The sequence below is a fragment of the Siniperca chuatsi genome, linkage group LG6 (genome assembly GCF_020085105.1).
Source record: "Siniperca chuatsi isolate FFG_IHB_CAS linkage group LG6, ASM2008510v1, whole genome shotgun sequence".
Lineage (NCBI taxonomy): Eukaryota > Metazoa > Chordata > Actinopteri > Centrarchiformes > Sinipercidae > Siniperca > Siniperca chuatsi.
Genome location: NC_058047.1, coordinates 14,429,815 through 14,442,684, shown reverse-complemented (window position 1 = coordinate 14,442,684; position 12,870 = coordinate 14,429,815). Strand labels below are relative to the sequence as shown.

Genomic DNA, 12,870 nt, shown 5'->3' with positions numbered 1-12,870 from the left:
CCTCAGAGCACCTCATCTAGGAAGAGAGCTGGTCTGCAAAGAGAGCAAGAAAAACTTCAAAGCCACGATAGCCATGAGTCAAGACTTCCCTCTGGGCATTGAATCGTGAGTCTTCTCCTTAACTTGGCATCCAGACTGTTACTAAAAAGCAGGGAGCCAAACTTCCCTCCTGTTATTTTCTCCTGACATGTGCATAGTGGTGATAGAAAGGGAAATGACTCGTTTGAGCAAATGACATAAAGATGTTTTTGTTTGAATTTATTTCCTTTGTATTTACTAAGACTTCTGGCTTTGATTCTGTTTTTCTGTTTTTAAAAGCTTTGAAATGTTTTTATTTTAACTTTCTAATTACTGAGTGATTGTGTATCAGCAACGTGTTACAGTTCAGTCCTGTGGAGCTTAGAACAGTTGATATAAGTAGCAAATTATAAATTAAAATATAATCTAACAAGTCTAACGAAATATGCCAATATCTAAGAATTTATGATTTATATTTACCAGTAAAATTAGTCTTATATTTGTGTGTATTTCAGCCATAAGTTTATTTGTAACCTGTAACCATTTGTTGGTTTTGGTTTCGTTCTCCCTCAGGTTACTGAACGTTCTGGAGGTGATTGCACCCTTCAAGCACTTTAATAAACTCAGGGAGTTTGTTCAGATGAAGCTCCCCCCTGGCTTTCCTGTCAAACTCGGTAAGCAGATGTAATTCAAAGAAGCATACTGTGTAAATTAGATAGAAAGGGATTTTTTCATTTGATATTTTCTCCTCCTCATTTAAAACATGGAAAGAAATCTGCATACTGGTGTAAAATTTCAAAGCATGCATCTAAGATTTGCAAACATAATTTGTAATTCTGTTCGTCTCCCTGCAGACATCCCTGTCTTTCCTACGATCACAGCCACCGTGACATTTCAGGAGTTTCGCTATGATGAGTTTGATGAGTCCATTTTTACCATTCCCAACGACTATAAAGAAGACCCTAGCCGCTTCCCTGACCTTTAACCTCTCAAGCTGGAACAGGAAACAAATGTGCAACGAGGCAACCATGTGCTACAAAACATACTTTTTGAATTACAAAAGGAAAACTTGGAGGGAAAAAACCAGCGGTAATCATTTCTTGACAGTTTGTGGATTCCAGCGCCCATCCCAACCCTGAATACAGACGGCAACAAGACGACCAGAGTTTGACATACATGACAAAAATGGCGTCATCAGCTGATGATGGAGCCCCACTGCGGCAGAGAGGTCGACGTCTCCTCGTATTAACAAAGTGTTTTTTTGAAGCGTAGTGTTGCAGGTTCTTACTCTCACCTTCAGATTTGGTTTAATCCAGCAGCCGAGGCAGGAAGTGCAAGTAACTTGGAGCCGAGAGTCTGAACCTCTCATCAGTGAAAGTTCAAACGAGTGACAGCAGAGCAGGTGAGTTTCTGTATACGGGGTATAAGCAGAAGACAGACAACCAGTTCAGTTGATGCTATGTATTTAAGTATGTAAGTAATGTTTATAAAGGGAATGTTTTTAACTGACTCGTAGTAAAGCACTGATATTACTGTGTGACACATTGGGGAGGAATTCCCAAAAATTACTTTTTAGGTTCTTTTTCCTACTTAGGTAGATTTTTAAAAATTCTCAAGGTGCGGAAATCATTTCAGTTTTGTAAAATTAGATTTGGGGTCAATGACACATAAAATTGTATTTAACCAAATGCACACCTGTGACAGGTGAAGTGGCTTCTTTTGTAGGTTAAAAACCTAAAAATCAGTTTTTGCAGAATTCCACTTTAACTCTACAAATTATTAAATTGTGTGTGCGTGTGTGTGTGTGTGTGTAACATTGATTTTCATGGGCATGGAGTAGCATCACTGAACTTTTGGGCACTATTTAGATCCACTACAGCCATTCGACTTTCAGCTGAGTTTAGACACTCATTTTGTGATACTCAACCCTTAATCCTACATTTGAAATATTATAGTTTCATGGAGGCAACGCTAGAAATGCTGCAATTTTTATGGTACCACAAAGTTTTCTCTTCGTTTGTTTGAGTGTTTGTCAGCAAGTGTAAGTTATGATGTTCAAGCCTTTTGTTTCATACTACACCTTTTGTAAACTATGTAACAAACCGTACAATCCTGCTAAAGGAAGAAAAACGGGGATTGTAAAGTAAGTAGACATTAGGGAATCAATGAATGACTACAACATTCATGTCATTTTTACACATAAGAACCAGGCTTTTCCCCTGCACAGTATGTAAATACAAGTTTTGAGAGTTGTTGCTTTTGTCTTTTACGTCCTCTTTTCTTATTCTTTGTGCTGATGAGTTTAAGATGTCCTCTGCAAGAGGAAGAGTTGTGGATTTTTTTTTTTTATGTAGCGTCACATGAGTTAATTTGAGTTTATTGGTTTGTAACAAGGTGGCAGTTGCTATTTTTGTACATACTTGTAATGTTTTAAAGAAAAAAATAATCTCTGAATTATCCTGTCATTATTTCCCTTCCCACTATATCTGATAAACCGTATGAACCTCCTCCAGATGTGTGGAACCCTGTGGAATCAATCATTTCCACAGGGTGAAAAGTACAAAACACCAAGGTTCCTCGGGAAATGAATTGCGTACAAGTCCTGGGAGTGTTGACTGGAGGCTGGAAAAGTTAAACTCTGAAAGAGTGTTTCTAGCTGCTGCTATGGTTCATGAGCTTTTAATCATGTTGATACAAACAGGTGTTGTGCTCATGTTTAAGTTGCCTGCTGCTGCAGTTTAAAATGAAGGTGTGCTACACAGATGTGTTGGCTCAAAGTGTTAGAACAATTTGCTTATATATATCCATATTCAGTATCGGTATAACCAAATCAAACAGTACATTTCATTTTTTATATTCCTCCGTAGAGGCCAATGCAGCTAACGTTACTGGAAGTGTGCATCCTCACTAATATAACGCTTTATATTTGATTTCATGCTTCTTCTTGTTTTCAGCTGCTTAAGTTTTCCATGTTTTACGTAAAAAATTCATTCATTTACATGTCCGTTGTACAGCAAAAACAGTTGTAAGAGTCTGCGACACTATTTTCATATAAAATGTACTAACTAAAATAAAAGTTCCACATATCCAACTGAGTTTGGACTCCATGTTTTTACGCACATAACCTCCTGTAACGGAAGAAAGCCTTTTAATTTAACAGAAGAGGTCGACACTTTCTGGTGGAGTTAGCGGTAGATAAGACTTAACGTTATAGCTTGTTTTTAATCATATCTGTCCGTTAAAATGAAGCTACAGCTAGCCGCCAGTTAGCTTAGCACAACGATTGGAAACAGCTAACGCTAATCTAGCTCTGTCCTCCGGTAATAGAAATCTGTTTACCAGCACCGCTAACAAATTAGCGTTATATCGTGGTTGTTTAATCCGTACAAAAACCAGAATGTAAAATAGACAATTTACCATTATATGGGCGGTTGTGTTGCATATTTTTTCCCACTCTTTGCAGTTGCCAGGCAACCAGCGTAGACTCCAGGAAGTTACAGGAACCGTATTTCCCAATATTTAACTTGCGCTTCCACATTTTCTTAGTGACATAATAAGTTGACAGTTTGACCCAATTTTATTAGTTTCCTTTGGAAAACCTTGGCAGACAAAGTAATTCATTGCAACAACACATTTCAATCTACAGTGTACACTTACAAAGGGGTGTAAATAGGAAGGGTCAGCTGAAATACGACTGGGTGTAGTACAGTTAAAGCAGAATGGTTCAGCTAACAAAAAACTTAACATGAATTTGGTGGTGGGTGACTAACAGTCTGAACAAGTTAAGGACTCAATCCCGACTAGTAAAATATTTACATTTTAGCGGAAAATGCTGTGTATTCTACTGTCAGGAAGACAAAGTTTGAACACAAACGCAACAAAAAAAACAACAACTGGATCTTGAAAAACTATAGCATTGACAATTTAAAACCATCTCGTTATTCATATTTTAGTCCTTGTTTTCTTGTCTTTACAAAAATTATTTGACTGCTTTCCTTCTACACCCCCTTCCCAATAATTCTACAGTTAAGACAACATCTTTTTTTGTACTTTGAGAAATCAGGCACAGACATGTTGTGGCCTGTATTAAAAATATAAAAAGAGTACAGTGGAAAGATAACACGGTCTGGTTCGGGATGTTCTTAGTCGCTCATCTCCATGTCTTCCTGATGGTGATCGTCTCCATTCAGTTTGGACTTTTTGGGGGTTTGGCCCTCAGATCTCTCCATGTCCTCCTGGCCTTTGGGGGATGAAGCAGAGTCTGAGTCACTCTTCCTCTCATCATCCTCCTCCTCCTCCTCTCCTTTTTCACTGTCATAACCTTGTTCCTCTTCATCGTAATCCCGTGTCACCTGTCAAGACAATTTAAGTGAGAGTGTTAAAAAAGGGAATTCAGAAGCTGACAAAATTCTAGCATTAGCTCATTGTTGGGAGATGCTCTTCATTCTCAATGTGCATTTCAGTAAAATCACATGAAATGTAGCCGCCTGATGTTCAATTAAATGGCAATAATTTCGATATGAAATTCCAGGCTCTAAACATACCTTAACGTCTCCTTTCTCACTATCGGACTTGCGGTCCCGATCTCGTTCCTTGTCTTTGCTCTTCTTCTTCTTACTGCTGGAGCGTTCTCTTTCATCTCTGATCCGGTCCCTGTCCTCCCTCCTCTCTCTATCCCGGTCCTTCTCACGTTCCTTGTCCTTCTTTTTCTCTTTCTTGTGACTGAACATGACAAATGGATAATTTTTTTAAGTTGTTGTACTCCAAAATTATATCTTAAATGACTTGCATGTACAATGTGCACAACAACTCACCGTCTGAGCGAGGGAGACCTGGACAACCTCCTCCTTGGGGACCGAGATGCACTGCGGCTTCGCCGGTGCCTCCTGGGACACAGTAATAAAACCATTAAAAAAAAAAAAAAAAAAAAAGAGTTATTTGTTGTTGTGAATATAGCAGAGCATCACATTAATTGAAAGGAAGTACACTTGTTGTGACTGGCATGTGTGCCTGTATTTCACTAGAACACTGTGCTCTGACCACTTACCGACTAATGCTCCGTGACCGCCTCGCACTGCTGTAGCTCTTGGGGGGAGTCTTTGACCTTTTCTTAGACTTTTCCTCCTTTCTCCTGTCCCTGATGAAGACACGAGCAAGGTCAGCAACTTTAGCAAACTGCAGCACATTGCAGGAAACAGCAGACTTTGCTTTAGTCTCTAAAGTGGAGCTGTTCAGTGCCAACGGTACAAAACTGGATGTACTGGCAACTCTTGCAAGTTTTTGCAAAGTATTGTGTATTCAGAAAGTACCAGGTTTAACAATAAAAAATAAAAAAAAAAACAATAATGAAATCAAGATTACAACTACGGCTACATTTCTGCAGCAGTGGTCAACACGTGGTCATTTCAATATAACGAATGGTAGCTATTTTGGTCCTGTAGTGGAGATACTGACCTAGATCTACTGCGGCGGTTTCTCTCCCGGGAGTGGGACCTCCTCCTCCGTGGACTCTTGGACCTCCTCCTACTCCTGGAATGGGACCTCCGCCGAGACCTGCTCTTCGAACGTCTGCCAAAATTAAGAAGCGGCACATTTAAAACAACATATTATTGCCAGAAATGAAATATGCTGTTCATGTCTTATGTGTAGACACCACAGCCCATTATCTCGTTCACATCTGATATTGCCAGTCCAGGGACAGAATGCATCATGCAGGTATCTTTACCTGTGTCTTGAGCGAGATCTGGAGCGCCTGCGCCGTGAGCGCGAACGGGAGCGGGAATGTTTGCGCTTGTCATCTTTCTTATCTGCAAAAAAAAAAAAAAAAAAAAAAACAGATCAAATTAAGTACCTACCAGGTAGCAGAGACCTTTTGCTCACAAAATGGAACAAATATTCCACAGCCGAACTAAATTCCAGCACAATGTTTTATTTAAACAGTACATTAGCGTTTTCACTCGCTATAATGTACTATAAACTGCTAAATAAAACAAGCAGTCTACATTAAAGTTCAGAATCCTAAAGAGGCATTGACACAGTCCTGCTAAGAGTATTCTGCAAAGGGGACATGAGGAAACAGAGCACTCACTTCCTGGTTCAATGGCTGCAGAAATTAGAGACTGGGCCTCTCTGACTCTCTTCATGGCCTCTTCAATCTCCTTATTGGAGGCGTCATTCTTCAGCCCTGGATTCAGGTTCAGTCCGGCCGCTAATGGATTCAACCTGCAAGTGCCATCAATTATTTAGATCTTTCTCAAAAGAATGTTTTGCATATCCTGGATGAGAGTGTGTACAGTTTCTTACTTGGGGTCCATGGACTGCATGAGCTTCAGGAAGTCTGCAGAAAGAGCCTGAAAAAGACACGAGGAGGATTTTAAACACGAGAAAGGTTTGTTGTAACATTCAATTCAATTTTATTTATATAGCACCAATTCATAACAGAAGTTATTACATTGCACTTTTCTTATAGAGCAGGTCTAGACTGTACTCTTTATAATATTTACAGAGACCCAACAAATCATGCTGCAACTATGAATGTGATGGATCAAGTGCTCACCTGGGGGTTCATGTTAGGTCCCGACATTCCCATGGCAGCCATTTGCTCCATGTTGGGAGCTCCAAGACCTCCAAATGGTGTCCCTCCCATCTGAAATAACGAACACAAACACTCAAGATACTCTGCAGAGCTAATTAACAGCACTAGCCACCAAACATTTTATTTAGCATCCAGCATCATGTCTTAATTATCTGCAGTGTGTTCCAAATTATTGTGCCTATTTACATCAGTGTTACTAAATAACCACTAAACCACCCTCTCTGCATGTTACCAGGGGTTTTCCTGCATAGGGATATTTTTGGCACCCCCCCAAAGAGGTTTTAGCCAGCGCCAAAATGATAAGATTTGAGAGAAAAAATTAAGAAAAAAAAAAAAGCAATTCTAATTATCTCCAAATGTATTTGATACATTTTTGATTAAACAACTGTTTAACAAGCAGAACATTAACTTAAATAGGACTTCCAGCAGTCACCTCCTCTCTCATCCAGAGTCGCTATATTTTAGCGCACATGCTACAACTGCATTGTTTTGACTGGGCCTGAACGCTCCGCTGTCAAGCTAGCGCTAAATGGATAGGAAGTTTTTTCTTGCCACTGTCGCCAAATGCTTGCTCATGGTGGGATTTGTTAGGTCTCTGTAATTAATATTATCAAGAGTACGGTCTAGACCTGCTCTATAGGAAACGCACAATGAGATAACTTCTGTTATGAATTGGCGCTATATAAATAAAATTAGATTGAATAAAGGACTTCCTGTGATTTCTCAGAAAATAAAAGCCGTTTTATTGCACCCCTCGCCTAAACCAAAGTATTTCCAGTAGCTAGGTGAGAAATAAAAATAAAAAGTCCCAATTTCATTTATCGAGATATATCGTATATCGAGGCATATTAGCCTAAAAATAGAGATTATTTATAAGCCATATGGCCCAGCCCTAACTGTACACGGACCCCCAAAGGCCCATTCTGAGCCAGGAAAAACCCTGGTTGCATTCCTGTTGATTTTTACACAAAAACAATATAAATAACTGGATTTTTCTCAATTTCCTTCTGCATCTAGTTCCCTTTCCATTCTTCAACTCATAATAATAAATCAAATGCAATTCTTAAACTTTGGGTGTTGGAACACGCCACCAAGAGTTTACAGGCTCTTACAAATAAGGCCGATATTCACAGTGCTGCCTGGTGGGTAGGAATCTAATAACATATGGCATGTTTTGGAAAATTGGAGTAATGCAAGTGGACATTTAAAATTATTATTTTTTATTTACATAAACTATAATTTGACTTACAATTAGTTATGTTTAAGATCAAAGAGACTCATATAGCAATAGAAAAAGAGAAACCCAAAATTTGCACTTGCAAAGATCATGATCACAATATAAGTTTTCAAACTTAATGTCAATACTCACTGTTGCCAGAGGATTGGGTGTTGGAAGAAGGCCTCCCCCAGGCATCATTCCTGCCACGGCATTGGCTGGAGCCAGCAGCGACATAGCTTTAGATTCATCAGGAATGACTCCTGGAGAAGAACAACAACATTTCAGTACGTGCTCCAAGAAAGACATCGATAAACACTCAGACAAGACTTGCAGACAAGCCACCTCAGTCTAACTACTCTGTAGTAAAAAAATAAAAAAATAATAAAAAAAATCCACTTTTTGTCTTGTCTGTAAATCTTGATCCCTGATTTTTTTTGTGAAAGTATGATTGTAGGATTAGCAGCTATGAATTTAAAAGTCACAATAACACACTGTGGTCAACACTGCCAAGATTTTATCACCTGTACTTGTTTTTTAAGTCATGAACCAAACGTAAGCAAGCACAGCCAGTTGTCCCGTGGGATGTGCTCTCAACTTTCATTAGATGTTTTATGAACAAGCGACTCGCGCCGGCTGCTTCGCTATAAAGCACACAAAAACATTGAGATACAGAGAACAAAGTTCATGATTTGGGTGTAGACACAAGGGTACATTTCAACATCACTTACCATTACAACAACAGAAAAGGTTCAGTCATATTACCTTTTCTGGGCTTTTGTTGGTGGTTACTTTGTACAATTCCACCACAACAAAACTTACTTGGCAACCAGATAAAGTACTGCTAACAAGCTACAGTACTGCTAGGTATTAGCCAACAGTATGTCACTAAAAAAAAAAAAAAAAAAAAAAACACTAAACAATGTCAAACAAACGGCACTAAACAGTTATGGGCTACTGCCAGCAAAAGCTGTGATAAAATCATGAAAAAAGTGCCCAAAGCTGAAGAAAAACCAAACAGTAAAATCAAAGGGAAAATCTTATGGGGATGATCATCCATGGTTGTGCAATCTGAAAACAGGCTATTTTTTAATCTGACATTTGACATTGTAAAAAAAAAAGGGGAGAGAGAGAGAGAGAGAGACATACACACACGCACACACACACACGCACACACAACAGAAAGGACACTTGAGAAACAGGATAAGGCTGCAGAAGACAAAACTGTTGGTGGCATTTTCAGCAGGGCCTGGTATATAGGGCTGGCTGAACCAGGAAAAAGAACTGTAAAACACAACAACAAAAGAAACACCACTGTTAAACGTGAGAGTCACTCAACTCTTTCAGAGTCATGTGTGGAGAGGGTCAATAAAAAAGCATTTTTACTGCAACATCAAGCAGAGGCTTAAAATTACTTCTATCTCTTGTGTGTTAGTGAAAATTTGGAAATACAGATGCACAGTGTAAAATAATACAAGGCTTTGGCACATGAAGCAAGTAAATGCCAAAGGCAGTTTGTGTGCTTATCATTATTAATAACCAAATTATGCGCTAATTAACTTACACCACATCTGCTGAAAGTAACTGTAGATGATGGCACACACCTTCAAAATCTATTCTAGCATGCACAGCTGATTAGTTAATCTATCCTGCATGCTTTGTGCTTGGTGTAGGGATGTCCCGAACATTATCTCCCGCCCCCCCCGATCTGAGCCATTTAATATTAGGATTCAGCCAATACCAAGTCCCGATCCAGTATTTACATTTTCCTTTGTAGTGCAAAGTTATTTGGCTGATTAGACCTCTCCTCGGGACTGTGTGGACCTGTAAGACTGTGCTTGATTGACATGTCCCTCACCCTAGTGCTAAGTTTTGTTGCATCTGTTAGGGCGGGGTTACTTACACCTGGAGTTTGGTGACCTAAGCAAACAACTTGAAAACCTAAAATTAGGTCTAATCAGCCAGTAACTGAAAACACCAGTGTGTATGTGCAGGGTTGGTTTCCTACAGTGTTGCACATAATATCAATGGACAAAGGAGTGTCAGTGTGGATCTGTTGTGGCAGGAAATCAACTACATGTATGCTACGTAACATAAATTACACAGTATACCCAAGTTTAAATGCAGTTTTCAATTGCAGATCTTTTAGAGGTGTATAACACCTGCAAAATGTTGCTGATAGAGGAAAAGCAATAGTTTTAAAAAACAAAAACAAAAAACCTAAAGTGGCGTTTCTCACTGATGCATGCTGTCAGCGTTGATGTTGCTCTCATTGTTGATGTTTATTGGTTCAAGCACAATGGGACATTTTGGCAACTGGCATACCCAGCGGGCAAAAGGTTAAAATATAAACAGAGGATCAGAAGTTGTTCAAGATTGAAGTCGATACCAATTAATTAGAAAATGTCCTGATCGGCCTCTATACCGATCCAGCACATCTGCTCGGGGCATCCCTAGTTTGGTGCATGCCTACTATTCGACATACATTTTATTTAAAAAATTAAAAAAATATTCAAATCCTTTGAACATGTGAAGAATTGAGATTGCCCTGCACCCTCTCCCCCACCCCCTCATTTTGCTTTAGAGTTGTGTGGCATTTATTTTTTAAAGAAACGATGCCTTTAACAGAGAGAAAAAAAATAAAGAGTTAATATTTTACTGCTGAACAAGAGAGAGAAGGGGGCTTGCGAGCCTGGTGCCATTATTTTTTCTAATCTCCTGATGGCAGCAGAGGACCACTTTCAGCCAGCAAGGAAGGGGCTCTCTGCAAATGACTTGTCCACTATGAAAACCACAACACAAATAACAGAGAGAGAAGTTTACAGCTAGATTGTGAGACATGGACACAAATGTACATTTCCCTTTTACATACGTAGAAATGCCAAGCACTGAAAAGCATAGCTAATTTTGCTTGGTCAGGTAGTGTTTGTAATTCTATTAAAACAACCTACACATTGTGATGTTTGTTCAGAGATAGCCATGTGAGTGAGACAGGAATTAAACAGACACCCACCTTCAGCAAAAGGGACCACGATCAAGGCTCTGTCCACGAAGACGGTGTTCGTCAGGTGTTGGGAAACTCCCACCGACTCAGACTCAAGGAACTTTACAAAACACACACGTGAAGTCACAGGCAAGGGAGAGTCACTGGAAAAAGATACAGATATGTTGCGCAAAGAATACAAACAAGGAGACCCAACATACCTTCTTCAAACTGACTTGAATGAGTTGTGTGTCCTCAGGGACAACTAAGTTAATAATGGATTGTGGGCTATACATACTTGTCCACTCACTGATCTCTACATCCTCTGCTTAGACCAACAAGGTATCTTAGAAATATTAATTTATAGAGTGTTGCAGTGTTAGCACAACTCTTCATCGACAATCTGTTGAGAAACAAGATCACTGATGCTGTGAACCTTTATCTTTTTCCCCACTGGTTGCCTTGTAAGTGAAATTATGTTTAAATTGTTACTATGTTGTTGTCACAGTCCTTGACATGTCCTACCTGCCGAGAAGCCAGGTGTAAATCGATAGAGGAAAATACAAAGCAGAGAAAAATTATTTCCTATTATGGTCAATGTTGAAATACTGTAAAGTATGTATTGCAGTAGCTCATAAGCATCCTAAGTGGATATAGGGAACCCAAGGGATTGCAAACAGGAAGTCACTGACAAAACAATATTAACGTTAAGATAATTTGTTTTCCCCACTTTGTTTAAATTAGCATTTACACATTAAGAAAATGCTGTAGCCCTTATATCCAGGACTGCAAGTGTTTGATATTCTTGATTTGTCTGACAATTACTTTTCCAATTACTCAGTTAATTGTTTAGGTCTGTAAAATGTTGGGGATAAGAGAAAATGCACAAATTTTTCAATTTACAGTCATGTGAAACAGAAAAGGGCAAAGATGCTTAAACAGGCTAATGTTTAATGTTTTACAGAGCTGAAACAATTAGTCAAGTAACTGACAAGTTGGCATCAATTTTGATAAGCAATTATAATCGTGTAACAGTAATTTATCAAATGAAAAATTATGTGCTTAAGGTTACATAATTTTCAATTACTCAAACGTGAGGGTTTCCTGCTTTATTTGTGTTTTCTATCATTGTGAACTTAAATCTTTGGGGTTTTGACGGTTTGTCAGACAAAACAAGTAATTCAAAGACCTCACCTTGGAGCTTGTGATGGGCCAAACAATTCGTCAAAAATTATTGACAGATTAACAGACGATAAACAATCTTTAGTTGAAGACCTAGTATTTATTCTTTTTAACGGAGTCAATTAGCAGATTACCAAAGTTTAACCGATTAATGTTCTGTCAAACGATTAGTCGATTAACTGTTTCGGAAACTTGAATTACATCCCGGCGTCTATGAAAAAAGAGGGAATTTTAATCTGTGCTAAATCACTCACGTAAACACACGAGAAAAGGAAAAAATATCAATATATGTTGGTCATGCGGTAACGTTAGGGGGGACTGACTGCTGCTGCATTCACTTAAGGCGCGGGCAAACACTAGCATTCGCATGTTGTGCAGTGAGGCCTACTCGACCCTACAGGCCTCAAGAGGAGCCTAGCGTGAGCCGCGTAAGCTAGGTAAGACAACGTTTTACCTATTAGGTTAATAGTTCAGGATACTCACTCAGGTGGAAACAGTTTGAGCTCTTCTATGTTTCCGAGGAATCCAAACAGAGTCCTCATTTGTTCGGATGTTGTGCTCGGGGAGACATTTGTCACCTGAATGACGTGCGTGTTGGAATTCATGTTCGCGAGAGCTAATCAAGCTAGCTCGCTTTATGCTAGCAACGTGCCTGAATTTAAAACAAAAAAAGTCGAGCTAGGTATCGTTTACGAGGAAAACAACATCAGGCGAATGCAAAAGCTAGCATCTTTCCTGTAGATAAACGGTGTTTAACGTTTGCTGCGGACAAGCACACGACGGCCGCGAGCAGAGCGCAACAATGCCGCTGCCGAAAATGTCGTGAGGCAACGATGCTGCTTTCACGTGCAGTTTGTAAGCTCGTACTTATGAATT

The 12,870-nt window shown here is 39.2% G+C and overlaps 2 protein-coding genes across 4 annotated transcripts in view; one reads left to right on the top strand and one right to left on the bottom strand.

The window, feature by feature from the left end:
• LOC122878376 (ankyrin repeat domain-containing protein 13C) overlaps positions 1-3,109 on the top strand; it is a 29,781-nt gene extending 26,672 nt beyond the window's left edge. The window contains exons 11-13 of the mRNA XM_044201110.1: positions 7-105; positions 592-692; positions 873-3,109. Coding sequence (XP_044057045.1) covers positions 7-105; positions 592-692; positions 873-1,003 — 331 coding nt within the window. The 3' untranslated portion in view covers positions 1,004-3,109. The remainder of the gene's footprint in view (positions 1-6; positions 106-591; positions 693-872) is intronic.
• Positions 3,110-3,576: 467 nt separating this feature from the next.
• LOC122878377 (serine/arginine-rich splicing factor 11-like) lies at positions 3,577-12,840 on the bottom strand. 3 transcript variants are annotated; one of them, XM_044201111.1, is made up of 12 exons: positions 12,478-12,840; positions 10,843-10,976; positions 7,983-8,092; positions 6,575-6,664; positions 6,322-6,368; positions 6,107-6,240; positions 5,744-5,825; positions 5,473-5,586; positions 5,066-5,155; positions 4,833-4,904; positions 4,563-4,740; positions 3,577-4,370 (listed from the first exon to the last, which is right to left on the bottom strand). In XM_044201111.1, the coding sequence occupies exons 1-12, from the start codon at positions 12,597-12,599 to the stop codon at positions 4,161-4,163; spliced, it is 1,383 nt and encodes a 460-aa protein (XP_044057046.1). In that variant the 5' UTR covers positions 12,600-12,840; the 3' UTR covers positions 3,577-4,160. The 3 variants fall into 3 exon arrangements, with proteins under 3 accessions (XP_044057046.1, XP_044057047.1, XP_044057048.1); XM_044201112.1 differs by lacking the exon at positions 12,478-12,840 and adding an exon at positions 8,354-10,611 and having other exon boundaries at positions 10,843-10,981; XM_044201113.1 differs by lacking the exon at positions 12,478-12,840 and adding an exon at positions 8,354-8,473 and having other exon boundaries at positions 10,843-10,972.
• Positions 12,841-12,870: the final 30 nt, after the last annotated feature.